General features: G+C 42.6%; 1 protein-coding gene and 1 non-coding gene across 6 annotated transcripts in view; one reads left to right on the top strand and one right to left on the bottom strand.

Annotated features, from left to right (window-relative positions):
* Positions 1–14,349, top strand: part of FBXO18 (F-box protein, helicase, 18) — a 62,560-nt gene that overhangs the window by 22,124 nt on the left and 26,087 nt on the right. For 4 of the 5 annotated variants that reach the window (XR_002829170.1, XM_023753579.1, XM_023753578.1 and 1 more), the window contains 4 exons: positions 2,082–2,272; positions 5,426–5,518; positions 5,866–5,960; positions 13,724–13,892. Coding sequence is in view for 4 of the 5 variants with exons in the window: in XM_023753579.1 (XP_023609347.1) it covers positions 2,082–2,272; positions 5,426–5,518; positions 5,866–5,960; positions 13,724–13,892 (548 nt within the window). In the remaining variant the exon portion in view is untranslated. The remainder of the gene's footprint in view (positions 1–2,081; positions 2,273–5,425; positions 5,519–5,865; positions 5,961–13,723; positions 13,893–14,349) is intronic. The other variant, XM_023753577.1, reaches the window with a different exon arrangement.
* Positions 3,298–3,428, bottom strand: LOC111825951. The gene has a single exon (XR_002829182.1). It is a non-coding gene; the product is annotated as a small nucleolar RNA SNORA62/SNORA6 family (small nucleolar RNA).

Genomic DNA, 14,349 nt, shown 5'->3' with positions numbered 1-14,349 from the left:
TAGTGTCCTCATCTGAGACACAAGGTCATTAAGTGCCTGTGCTAAACCATGGTTTTCAACTGGCATCATTATCACCTTCCCCTAATCTTCTCCACATCCACAGAGAAGAATCGCAGAACTGCATTTCCCAGAAGCCCTTTCACCACAGGTGCCCAGGTGAGTGTCTAACAGTGAAAGGGAAGAAGTCAGGATTCTCCAGCAGCAGTCCCTGGTAGAAGGATAGTTAGACTCTCAGGTAAAGGTCTATGGTAGAAAGTGGGTGTGACTTTCTGAGAACCTCCAGGTAAGCCCTGCACGTCTCCATTAGTGCTCCCAGGTGAGAACTTTGCAATGGCTTCACTGGCATTTGTGGGCACCTCCTCAGGAATGTATTACTAGGTGTTAATATCTTCCTTTGAGAAAAGAGTTCTGTTTTCAATAAGTGGCGATGACGACCCTGAATATCCATAGCAGCTGCCTGTCACGCTGCTCCAGGGGCTTGGAGGCCTCGCGGCTCCGCTGATCCCAGTGCTGGGAGGCCTCGCTGCTCCGCTGATCCTGGTGCTGGGAGGCCTCACAGCTCTGCTGATCCCGGTGCCAGGAGGCCTTGCTGCTCCACTGATCCCGGTGATGGGAGGCATATTACCCTTTACTATATAGTATAGAGGCCTGGTGCATGGGTGGGGGCCAGCTGGTTTGCCCTGAAGGGTGTCCTGGATCAGGGTGGGGGTCCCGCTTGGGTGCCTGGCCAGCCTGGGTGAGGGGATGATGGCTGTTTGCAGCTGGTCACACCCCCTTCAGGGTGGGGGTCCCCACTGGGGTGCCTGGCCAGTCTGGGTGAGGGGCTGAGGGCCGTTTTCAGGCTGGCTGGTGACTGAAGCTCCCAACCTCTCCTTTTTTACTTTTTTTTTTAATTCTGGGATTCATTTACCTTCTATGCCTGTCACTGGAGCTGAGAGCCATCTTTAACTCTGAGGCTCGGCTCCACCTCTGAGACCTCGGCTGCTGAAAGCAGGTTTCTGGGCTTTGTTTACCTTCTGTATTTGAAACTTTGTTGCGACTCCAGCTCTGAGATCCCTGCTGACTGAAAGCAGGTTTCTGGGGATTGTTTAGCTTCTATATTTGCAACAATGTTTCTTAGAGAGCAGCTCAGAGCCCAGCAGCGGCAGGCGGGGAACATTGGCTTCCTCCGTCACTGGAGCAAGCAAGCCTCCTGTTCGCTTCAGGGGCCTGGCTGCCGGCCGCCATCTTGGTTGGCAGTTAATTTGCATATCTTGCTGATTAGCCAATGGGAAGGGTAGCGAAGTTATGGTTAATTACCATGTTTCTCTATTATTAGATAGGATAACATACAGTGAGTAGTAAATTAATATCTTAATGCCAGAGAATTGTCAGTCTTGACTTCCCCCCCCCAAAGAATGCTGTCTTCTTTTGTATCTCCCATCTTTTGTGCCTCCCAAGTAGGTACCCATTTAATAGTGATACTGTTGTGACTCTGTTGAGTATCTGTGAATCTGAGAGCTCATACTGATGTGGAGAAGAAGGGTGGGGAGGAGAGAGCATCATTTCAATGCTAGAGTCTATGTAAAATACTTAATACATGTTATTTAGTTGCACTAAGCACTCAAATCCAGACTTGATTAGGAGAAAGGAATATAGCTTTGGTTGGTGTGGCTCAATTGGTTGGGCATTGTCCTATGCACGAAGAGGTTGCTGGTTCGATCGCTAGTCAAGGGCACATGTCCTGTTGCTGGCTCCATTCCTGGTAGGGATTGTATAGGAGGCAGCCAGCCAGTGTTGCACTCTCACATCATTGGTTCTCTCTCTTCCTTTCCCTTCCTCTCTCTCTAAAACTCAATAAACTATTTTTAAAAATATATACCATACTTTTTTTAAAAAAAAGAAGAAAGAATCCAGGGCAAAAAAAAGGTTGCCATTATTTTCCAGATATCATTTGGGAACTTTGCATTCATTTCAGACAATCTGTGGATGGCACCTGAACCCCAGCCTTGGGTTTTTTCACTGGTTGTCTGATGTGATCTTTAGTAATTGTGACCTGTGTTTTGGGGTCTTTTTTCCCTTCCTGGTCCATTTCCCTCTAGGGTGTCAACGTGTGGGCTTTGGTAGCAGCCATTGTTCTCCTCTCCAGTAGTGTGAATGACATCCAGCAGTTACTCTTCTGCTTCAGAAGACCAAGCTCCACTGTGACAATGCCAGACATCACTGAGACCTTATACTGCATCGCTGTGCTTCTCTATGCCATGAGGGAGAAGGGAATCAACATCAGCAATCGGTAAAGTGGTGGGAGGGAGAATGAAAACTCCGATAGAGTGAAAGATCCTAGACATGCAACAAGTCCCAGCTCTGCCACTTGCACACTAGGCAAGCCATAAAACTCACACAGCTCAGTTTTGTTATCTAGTGAGGAGAGACAGATACTGCATAAGTAAATATGTTAAACAAGAACATTTTACTGAGTGATTAGTAGTGCAAAGAAAAAAAAACAGAGTGATAGGCAAGGGAAATGAGGAGTACTACCTTAGATTGGGTGAGAAAAAGCTTCTCTGAGGAAGTAACATCTGAATTGAAACCTGAATGTCAGGAAGAGCTGGCCATTTTTGTGGGGAGAGCATTTTAGCAGAAGGAATAGATAACTTAAGGGCCCAAAGATGGGAATGGATTTAGTATATACAAAGAACAGAGAAGTTTAGTGACAAGTATGTGGTGAATAAGAGGGAAACTGGTATATGATTATGAGAAGTCTGCAGTGACCAGATGAAGGAAAATGTTGTGTAGACCATGTAAGGAGTTAGAGTGAAATTTAAGGTATGAAGCGCAGCTCCTGGAAGGCCCTGGCATGGAGATAGGCAGTATGACAGTGCAGAAGATCCAGGAGAACCAGATGTTCTAGAGAGGATATTCGGATTTCCTTTCTGGAATTAGTGAGACTTAGGAGGAACAAGGGACAGCACTAGGTGAACTGTGGCCCAGTCAGTCATGGTAAAGTTCAAGGATGGAACATTTAGTCTCCAGGAATGTCAGAGTATTTGCTGTGTTTCTGAGATACATTTCAATTCATTCATTAAATATCGCTTATGTTGTTCCCACTCCATGGCATTGAGATGTGGAAGAAGGAGCTTCATGACATAATTCAGACAAGACAAATACACAAATGATGAATAATGACCATAAATGCAAATATGAACCTATAAATTATCTGCACGTTTACATGAACCTAGATGAGGAATGGGAAACATGTATGTTGTGTTTATATTATTTTTTTCCTGCTTTACCTGGGAGGTAATTTTTTATTTTTCCACTTGTAGCAAGGATTGCTATCAAATTCCATTCATTGGGCTAGAGACCCTTGTGGTGTAAGTGAAAAACTTGCCCCTCACATACACTTGTGAGTTCATTATTCTCAACTCCAAGCTCTAACAGTATACAGTCCTGGGAGATAATATTTTTTTATTTTTATTTTTATTGATTTTATTATTTATTTATTTATTTATTTATTTTTTATTGCTTAAAGTATTACAAAGGGTATTACATATGTGTCCTTTTTTTCATTTTTATTGATTTTAGAGAGGAAGGGAGAGGGGGAGAGAGAGAGCTAGAAACATCAATGATGAGAGAGAATCATTGGTTGGCTGCCTCCTGCACACCCTCCACTGGAGTTCGAGCCCGCAACCCAGGCATATGCTCTTGACCGAAATGGAACCCAGGACCCTTCAGTCCGCAGGCCGACACTTTATCCACTGAGCCAAAACAGCTAGGGCCTGGGCGATAATCTTAACGTGACCAGAGACTGAAATGTTATTTAGTCTAAATGTTATTTAGTCTCTCTCTAAAACTCAATAAACTATTTTTAAAAATATATACCATACTTAAAAAGTACTTAAAGAATCCAGGACAAAAGAAATCTTAATGTGACCAGAGACTGAAATGTTGTATTATTAAAAATATTTGTTTCATCAAAAAGATTGATGCGTGGAGATCACCTGTTCTCACTCCAGGAATGGGGAGCAATGCACTAAATGTTGGGCAATTGGTGATAGAAAGAGATGAGTTTGGGCTCATGTGAACATAAGAGAGATTTGGAGTGACTTGTGATGGGACATGTTTAACCATGTCCAGTGCCTCTGTTGAGTGCACTGTGTTGTCTTTGGTTCTTATTGGTGACTTGGAGGATTTTTTTTTATTTTATTTTATTTTTATTTTTTATTAGTTAAGGTATTACAAATGTGTCCTCATCCCCCCATTAACCCCCAACCTCCCACCCCCCCACACACTCATGCTCCCATCCCCCTGTTGTCCATGTCCATTGGCTTGGCTTATATACATGTATACAAGTCCTTCGGTTGATCTCTTCCCCTTACCCCCACCCTCCCCTACTTTCCTTCTGGGGATTGATAGCCTGATCGCTGTTTCTCAGTCTTTGGATCTGTCCCTTCTCATCAGTCTATGTTGTTCTTTATAATCCACAAATGAGTGAGATCATGTGGTATTTATCTTTCTCTGACTGGCTTATTTCACTTAGCACAATGCTCTCCAGTTCCATCCATGCTGTTGCAAAAGGCAAGAGTTCCTTTTTTTTACCGAAGCATAGTATTCCATTGTGTAGATGTACCACAGTTTTCTAATCCACTCATCTGCTGATGGGCACTTAGGCTGTTTCCAAATCTTAGCTATGGTGAATTGTGCTGCTATGAACATAGGGGTGCATATATCCTTTCTGATTGGCGATTCTGGTTTCTTGGGATATATTCCTAGTAGTGGGATCACTGGGTCAAATGGGAGTTCCATTTTTAGTTTTTTGAGGTAGCTCCATACTGTTCTCCACAGTGGCTGCACCAGTCTGCATTCCCACCAGCAGTGCAGAAGGGTTCCTTTTTCTCCACATCCTCTGACTTGGAGGATGTTTTGTTTTCTAGTTCTTGGTAATCATATCTTGTTACCTGTGTAGCACCCTTCCTTTGGAACCTTAAAAGATAGAAAGTGCTTCATGCTTCTAAACCAATATCACCTCACAGGGAGCAACGGAGGCTCACAAAGATAAGATTACGTTACATTGATGTTGAACAAGAATCTCACTAGGAGTGGAATTTACATTTGTTTTCAACTAATTCATACTGTTTTTGTGATTATTTGTCTCTATGGTCATAGCTAATGCCTTTTCCCCAAAGAGCATGCCCTGGTCTCTGTCCTTTTGCCATTGCACTCTGGAGCCAGGGTCTTTTCCAGAACTGTGCTCTCTAAGAGGGCTTTGGTCAGCTCTAGGTATATTTAAATTATTTTATTTCCTTCTTATCATAAAATGGTGGTAGTTTTTTATTTTTATTTTTATTTTTTGGAAATGGTAAAGAATCTAAATACAATGCAGGAAAAATAAGATACAGATTATGATTTAATTTGATATTCTCTATATCTGCTTTTTCCTTGTTAGGATTCATTACAACATCTTCTATTGCCTGTATCTTCAGGAGAATTCTTGTACTCAGGCCACAGAAGTTAAAGAGGAAACATCGGTTTGGCCAGGGTATGTATATAGATAAGTAAGAGAGAGAGAGGGAGAGAGGTTTTCCATTCTTGACTCTTTCTCATACTTACGGAGGAGAGGTGTTTTGTTTTAACAATTTTATTGAGGTATAATTTACATAAAATTCACCCATTTTAATTTTACAATTCAGTGATTTTTAATAATATTACTGAGTGTGCAATCAATATCATAATCTAGTTTTAGAACATTTTTATCACCCCAAAGGGAGATCTTTTCTTTGATTAAATTTTGTTCATCTGATTTGCCTGTTTGGTTCTTGATAGTCTATCACCTGGTCTTTTCAATTCCATTGTGTTTTTCTAATTTCTCTTCTGTAATGATTGTAGCAGGAAAACAACCATCCAACTTACACATGAACAACAGCTGATTCTGAACCATAAGATGGAACCTCTCCAGGTGGTAAAAATTATGGCATTTGCAGGTAAGGGAGCTCGCCAATACTGGAATAGAGAGTCAGGTTCTTGACTTATCACTGCATCTCCCTTCTCTATTACCTGCCAGAGTATCTTTACCTGGATTTGTTATTGAACTACTTCAATGAAATAATCTAAAAAGGAGTTGCCAAGTAAATCTTGGTTTCTCTTACCACACCGGGGAGCATACACATTCCTGGTGAGACAAATAGTTCATAGGAATTAGTTTGCAGAGTAATTGCCAAAGGGATTGATCCAACCTGTCATTTATCATCATATATGCTCAATCACTGATTGCTTATGGACTGGCAGGTCACATTGATCTCCTTTCAGAGTTTCAGTAGCTCCTGATTTCTGTTGGGTGAAGTCTAGAAGGCCCTTCCACCGTTTGGTTCTAACCTACACTCCTAAATATATTGTTGACTCTTCTCATGCCTCAGTCAGCTCATTGTCCTTACAGTTTCTTAAAGTACTTAGTGATTCTTTTGTCTGAACCTTTGGTCATGCTATTTTTCTACCTGGAATTTCTTTCCATTTTTTTTCTGCCTACATATCTTACTAAAAACAACAATAGCCATTTCTTAAATGCCTGTCATGTGCCTGGCACTGTGATAATCCTAACAGCATTCTGTAAGGTTGGTTAGTTATCTCTGTTTTATAGATGAGGATTTGAAGCTCAGAGAAATTAAGATTACTAGTCCTAGGTTAAATAAACAAATAAGTGATAGAAGTAGAATTACTAGGTGTACTGGTTAATAATGCGGATTTTTTTCAATGGAGTTACACATATGTTGCTATATATGCGATTTGATATGTATGCTGTTTTGTTGAATTGCTCCTTCAGATTACCACTTGTTCCGATCGATGGCACACATACTTTCTGAGCAGTACTTCCAAACATACAAAGAGGTGGAAAATTGGGTCTCTGAATGGTCTGCCTCAAAACAAGAAAATTTCTATTGGGACGGTATCCACAAATTACCTGAAAGATGGGGAAATGTGTAGCTAGCGGTGGACATTACTTTGAATAATGCACTTTTGATGTTTCTCTTAAAATTATTGTGTTTTGTTTGGACTACAAAATCCGCATTATTAGCCGGTTAATAGTTACTCTGTATTATTAACCAGTTAATAATTAATCTGCCTTTTAACTGGTTAATAGTTAATCCTCATCATTAACTGGTTAATAATTAATCCATATTATTAATCGGTTAACAGTTAGTTAATCCGTGTTATTAACTGGTTAATAATTAACCTGCATCATTAACCAGTTAATAATTAATCTGTACTACTAACCAGTTAATAATACGGATTTTCTTGTTTTGAGGCAAACCATTCAGAGACCCAATTTTCCATTTCTTCGTACGTTTTGAAGTGCTGCTCAGAAAGTGCATGTGCCATTGATTGGAACAAGTGGTAATCTGAAGGAGCAAGGTCTGGTGGATACAGTGGGTGGGTTAATATTTCCCAGGCAGGATCTTTTAACGTGTCTTTAACAGATTTTGAAGTGTGTGATGGTGCGTCATCATGAAGCAAAATTATTTGCTGTGTCTTCTGGCCCATTCTGGTCATTTTACGATCAAAGTGGTTCAGATTGTGATTATTTGTTGTCAGTAGTGATTAACAGTTTCACCCGGTTTTAGAAGCTCATAATACACCACACCTTCCTGATCCCACCAAACGCAGAGCATTGTCTTCTTTCCAAAGCAATTTGACCTTTCAGCTGATGTTGATGATTGACCTGGATCAACCCATGATTTTGTGCGTTTGGGATTCTCAAAATAAATCCACTTTTCATTGCCATTCACAATTTGATGCAAAAAAGACTTTTGTAGCATTGAAGCAACATTTTACTGATGACTTTTTGATTTTCCATTTGTCTTTTGTTCAGTTGATGTGGCACCCATTTTCCTTCCTTTAAAACAGTGGTTCTCAACCTTGGCTGCACATTAGAATCACCTGGGAATCTTTTTAAAATCCTGATTTCTGGGCCTCATCCTCCAGAAATTCTGTTTCTTTGTTACTAATATTGTGGCCCCACCCCATAACAAAGAAACAGAATTGGGAAAACAGCAAGATGGCGGCATAGGTAAACACCGGAGACTGCTGCCGCAAACAACCACTTCAAAAATACAACTAAAAGATGGAACGGACATCACCCAGAACCACAGGAAGGCTGGCTGAGGAGAGACTCTTCAACTAGAAGGAAAGACAACAGCATACCAAGGCTCAGAGGAAGCGCAGTGTGGAAAATATAAAGGTGCGGAGGTGCGCGCACAAAGCGGGCTGGTGGCTGAGGGCGCGGTTGTCGTTTTCAATCGGGAGGGAGTCTCAGACTCTGAGCTCCAGATCCGGGCGAGTCTCTAGGGACTCAGACTCAAACGGGAGAAGCGGGATTGTCTGGCATCAGTTGGAACGTGAGGGCAGCTTTCTCTCCGAAGTTTGCAGCGATTGCTGGGGTTCTGAGAAGCAGAGCCTCTGGGAACGGGACTGAGAGCAGCCATAACTGCTCCCTCCGCCCGCCCTGTTGATCCCGTGCAACCCGCCCCGCCCAAGCCTTGCGCAGAGCCATTTGCCGGATAGCCTCAGGCAAAGGCTAGATTAGCACCTCTCCAGAGGACAGAAGTTTTCCCACAGCAGACACAGGTGATTCTCACAGCCAGTCGGCCTGGTGGTCAAATCCCTCTAGTATTAACTACAACAATCAAGGCTTAACTAGAACAAGACTGCGCACAAAGACCACAAGGGGGTGCACCAAGAAAGCATAAAAAATGCGGAGACAAAAAAACATGACAGAAATGGAGGATATAGAGCTAAAAAACACACTTTTGAGGGCTTTTAATAATGTGCTAGAAGCTGCCAATAAACTTGATGAGACCCTCACGAAATCTAATGAGACCCTCACGAAATCTAATGAGACCCTCGATGCTGTGATAAAGAACCAACTAGAAATTAAGCATACACTGACTGAAATAAAGAATATTATACAGACACCCAATAGCAGACCAGAGGAGCGCAAGAATCAAGTCAAAGATTTGAAATGCGAAGAAGCAAAAAACACCCAACCAGAAAAGCAAAATGAAAAAAGAATCCAAAAATACGAAGATAGTGTAAGGAGCCTCTGGGACAGCTTCAAGCGTACCAACATCTGAATTATAGGTGTGCCAGAAGATGAGAGACAGCAAGATATTGAAAACCTATTTGAAGAAATAATGGCAGAAAACTTCCCCCACCTGGTGAAAGAAATGGACTTACAGGTCCAAGAAGTGCAGAGAACCCCAAACAAAAGGAATCCAAAGAGGACCACACCAAGACACATCATAATTAAAATGCCAAGAGCAAAAGACAAAGAGAGAATCTTAAAAGCAGTAAGAGAAAGAGACTCAATTACCTACAAGGGAATACCCATACGACTGTCAGCTGATTTCTCAACAGAAACTTTGCAGGCCAGAAGGGAATGGCAAAAAATATTCAAAGTGCTGAATACCAAGAACCTACAACCAAGATTACTTTATCCAGCAAAGCTATCATTCAGAATTGAAGGTCAGATAAAGAGCTTCACAGATAAGGAAAAGCTAAAGGAGTTCATCACCACTAAACCAGTATTATACGAAATGCTGAACAGTATCCTTTAAGAAGAGGAAGAAGAAAAAGGTAAAGATACAAATTGCGAACAACAAACATGCATCTATCGACAAGTGAATCTAAGAATCAAGTGAATAAATAATCTGATGTACAGAATGAACTGGTGATTATAATGAATCAGGGACATAGAAAGGGAATGGACTGACTATTCTTGGGGGTGGGGGAAGGGGAATGGGAGATGTGGGAAGAGACTGGACAAAAATCGTGCACCTATGGATGAGGACAGTGGGTGGGGAGTGAGGGCAGAGGGTGGGGCGGGAACTGGGAGGAGGGGAGCTATGGGGGGGTGGAAAAAAGAGGAACAAATGTAATCTGAACAATAAAGATTTAATAATAAAAAAAAAGAAACAGAATTTCCAGAGGATGAGGCCCAGAAATCAGGATTTTAAAAAGATTCCCAGGTGATTCTAGTGTGCAGCCAAGGTTGGGAACCACTGTTTTAAAATCTTTCCCATTGCTTGTAAATGATTGGAAATTGTTTTGCTGAGCAATGTTTAATCTTTCTGCAAGTTGTTTTTGAGTTTGACAGACATTTTCATCCAATAATATTTGTAATTGTTGGTCTTCAAACTCTTTTGGTTGGCCTGGATGTTCTTTGTCTTTTTTTTTTTTTTTTTAATATATTTTATTGATTCCTTACAGAGAGGAAGGGGGAGGGATAGAGAGTTAGAAACATTGATGAGAGAGAAACATCGATCAGCTGCCTCTTGCACACCCCCTACTGGGGATGTGCCAGCAACCAAGGTACATGCCCTTGACCAGAATCAAACCTGGGACCCTTGAGTGCCCAGGCCGACGCTCTATGCACTGAGCCAAACCCATTAGGGCTGTTCTTTGTCTTTTACATCAAAATCATCACTTTTAAAGCGTTTAAACCAGCATTCACAAATATCTTGAGATGGAGCATCTATACTAATAAGAGAGTAATATGCTAATTAGACCCAGAGACCTTCCAGACAAAGCTGGGCGGTTGGCCAGCCTGCAAACCACCCCCAAATGGCCCTCAGCCCCTCGCCCAGGCCGGCCATGCCCCCCAGCTGGGACCCTCACCCCAACGGGGGCATGGCCAACGTGCAAACAACCCTCAGCCCCTAGCCCAGACCATCCATACCCCCCAGCCGGGACCCCCACCCTGAAGGGGGTGTGGCCAGCCTGAAAACAGCCCTCAGCCACTCACCAGGCTTGCCACGCCCCCCAGTAGGGAACCCCCACCCCGATATGGGGGTGTGGCCAGCTTGCAAACAGCCATCAGCCCCTCGCCCAGGCCAGCCACGCCCCTCAGTGGGGACCCTCACCTTGATGGGAGTGTGGTCAGCCTGCAAATGGCTGTCAGCCCCTCACCCATGCTGGCCATGCCCCGCAGCAGGGACCCCCACCCCAATGGGGGCTTGGCCAGCCTGCTCCCACCCGTGCAACAGGCCTCTATCTTCTATACCAGTGATGGCGAACCTTTTGAGCTTGGCATGTCAGCATTTTGAAAAACCCTAACTTAACTCTGGTGCCGTGTCACATATAGAAATTTTTTGATATTTGTAACCATAGTAAAACAAAGACTTAAATTTTTGATATTTATTTTATATATTTAAATGCCATTTAACAAAGAAAAATCAACCAAAAAAATGAGTTCGCATGTCATCTCTGACGTTCGCCATCACTGTTTTATACTAATAAAAGGGTAATATGTTAATTAGACTGGGAGACCTTCCAGACGTCCTTCCGGACAAAGCCATGGTGGTGGGGCCAAGGCAGAGGCGGTTAGGGGCGATCAGGCCATGAGGGGAGGGCAGTTGGGGGTGAGCAGGTGTTGGGGTCCAACCCCAACGGGTCCAGGGATCCCCAAAGGTGTGGACGGAGTCGGCGAAGAATGAATGACATGGAAACTGGGTTCAGTTCATCAGCATAGCGAGGTTCTCCCTCCAGGATCCCCAGCCAAGTTTTGTCCAAGATCTCCAACCAAGTTCTTGTGCCATGTTCTCTCGCTAGGTTCTCCAGCCAGGTTCTCCAGGTTCTCCAGCCAGGTTCAGTCACCAGGTTCTTTAGCCAGGTTCTATCCAGGTTCTTTTGCCATGTTCTGTCTAGGTTCTCCAGTGAAGTTCTGTAGCCAGGTTCTGTCCAGGATCTTTTGCCATGTTCTCTGGCTAGGTTCTGGTGAGGATCTGATGAGGATCTGATCAGGTTGTGTTGTTTATTGTCTTGTTACATCCGTATTTATACCAGCTGATTTTAATCCTGTCAATTTCTATTACAAAGGTTAGGGCGTTTCTTATCTCCATTCCAGGGAGTAAAGATTATGTAGCTTAACTACCCGCCTGGCACTTAATTAAGGGGTTGTATCCCCTCCCTAACCTCAGGGAAAGATCCCCACCTGGGGAAACAACCTTTCTCGGAGAGGTGACCTTGGTCAAAACACATGGCACTAAGGAGAGCTACGGTTCAGACCACTCTCTCATATAGGTCGGGTTTGTGCAAAACATTATCCACTTAGAGGTTTCTTCTCCGCAGCAAGGATGGGCTGGTGCGCCGGCATACACGGTATCACCGGGGTGCCAGTCCGTGGCCGAGTCTACCCGACAGAGGGGGGCAGTAGGCGGTGGTCAGGCCGGTGGGGGGGGGAAGTTGGGGGCAAGCAGGCCAGCAAGGGGGGGGGCAGTTGGGGCCTAGCAGGCCAGCAGGCAGAGTGGTTAGGGGCAATCAGGCAGGCAGGCAGGTGAGCGGTTAGGAGCCAGTGGTCCCGGATTGTGAGAGGGATGTCCCAGATTGGAGAGGGTGCAGGCCGGGCTGAGGGGCAACCCATCCCCATGCACAAATTTTGTGCACCTGGCCACTAGTGTTCACCATAAGCTTCCCAAAATATATGATAACTTTCAGCAGTACTTTTCTTCAAAATAAAGTAATGAATTAAAACTTCCCGCAAATGCTCTTTTTTTGGCACAAAATTTGACATTTTAGCGTAAAAATATCTATGATGTTAACACCTTTAGAAAATTTGACATATGAAGTTTTGAAGCTTGTTGTCAATACAACAAAATAGCATACATATCAAATCGCATATATATCAACATATGTGTAACTTCGTCTATTGAAAAAAATCCGAATTATTAACCGGTACACTTAGTAAAAGCTGGATCTCTTTCTAAAAACCAGCCTTTTTCCTCTTCCTTGCCTTCACCCCCTCCCTCCCCTTATTCTTTGCTGTATTGACTCCCATCATTTCTGATTCTTCTTAATGGAGGCTTCTTTAGTCATTTGAGTCCTATATGATCTCTGAACTCTTACCTATAGCTAATTATACTTATTAACTGTTTGGTACCTGATTATATAGTAGGAATAGCCAACACGCACACTTTATAAATACTACACTGTGTCATTCATCTTCAAAATAGCCCTATAAGGTTGGAAATGGGGCACTATTTTTCTTTTCTTTTTTGACAGGTGAGATTTTTTTGTTTCCAAATCCATATTCTTTCTCACTTTACTGTGTTATCATTATACTCTTGTTTTGTTCTAATTGTTTCAACTGTATTGGTATTTTATTTCCAACTAGATTATATTGTAGGAACCTTGCTTCATGTTTTTTGATGTACTCCTAGTACTTAGCATATAACTGTAAATGAACATATAGTAGGTACTCTACTCAAATAAATACTTTTTAAATGAATGACAGTTGACTAACTGAATGATTGAATGACTGGTAGAGAGGTAGGGCAGACAAGAGAGTTCAGAATGAATCTCATTTATATGCTCTTACCATTGAAGCATTAATGAGTCCTAGGCCAGCCATAGTTACCATTTATTGCATTCTGCTGTTATTTTTATTATCTTTATCGTGCCTGACTCTACTGTTACTCATTCATGGCTGAGAAGCACACTGAAGTTCATTGAGACCAAGTGGCTTGTACTTCGCTTCTCAACTAACAGAGCCATGATTCCAACACAGCTTAATCTGGCTTAGAATCTGCTGTTCTTTTCACTATACCGTTGTTTATTTTTATCAGTATTAGAAAACTTGTCACTGTTTAGTCTTAAGCAAGAGGCAAGATAAATGTGGATAAAACTTGATTAAAGCATTCTTTGGAACATTTTTTTCTGGACAGAGGGTCATTTCCTTTCCTTTTGGCTTCCCCAGGCACTGGGAAGACATCCACCTTGGTCAAGTATGCTGAAAAGTGGTCTGGGAGCAAGTTTCTTTATGTGACATTTAACAAGAGCATCGCAAAGCAGGCCGAGCGAGTCTTCCCCAGCAATGTCACTTGCAAAACCTTTCACTCCATGGCGTATAGACAGGTTGGGCGGCAGTGAGTATTGTGTTGCCACCATTATTATTATGTCTAATTATTGTTTTCATGTTGCAGTTATCATGATCACATATGGACTTACACCATAATGGCACTAAGAAAATTGAATGCTTTTATCTCCATTTATAGACAGGAAATAGAAAGATAGATGTAGTGATTTATACTTTTACCTGATAAAAATACACTGTTTACAAGTAATGTCTAAGGTTAGGCAATCTCTCTCATTTATCTGGAACTGAAGCACAGAAAGTCAGGATGACTTGTCTAGAGTTCAGAATATTAGCAGTAGGATTGGCCAGTTTTAGGGTTACCTTGGAACCGGGCAAGAGGGAGAAGACTAAGCTGAGGTGCAGTTGGCCCAGGTCTCTTGAGGCCTCTGAATCAGCATTCCCTTGGATATGAAGGCTTCAAGGAACTTTGAGTTTCCCTACTTAGGGGCCTCTTGGAGTTTGGTCTG

Source organism: Myotis lucifugus, unplaced genomic scaffold (genome assembly GCF_000147115.1).
Source record: "Myotis lucifugus unplaced genomic scaffold, Myoluc2.0 scaffold_47, whole genome shotgun sequence".
NCBI classification, from domain to species: domain Eukaryota; kingdom Metazoa; phylum Chordata; class Mammalia; order Chiroptera; family Vespertilionidae; genus Myotis; species Myotis lucifugus.
The sequence above is the reverse complement of the archived record's forward strand: the minus strand, read 5'-3'. Positions and strand labels throughout refer to the sequence as shown.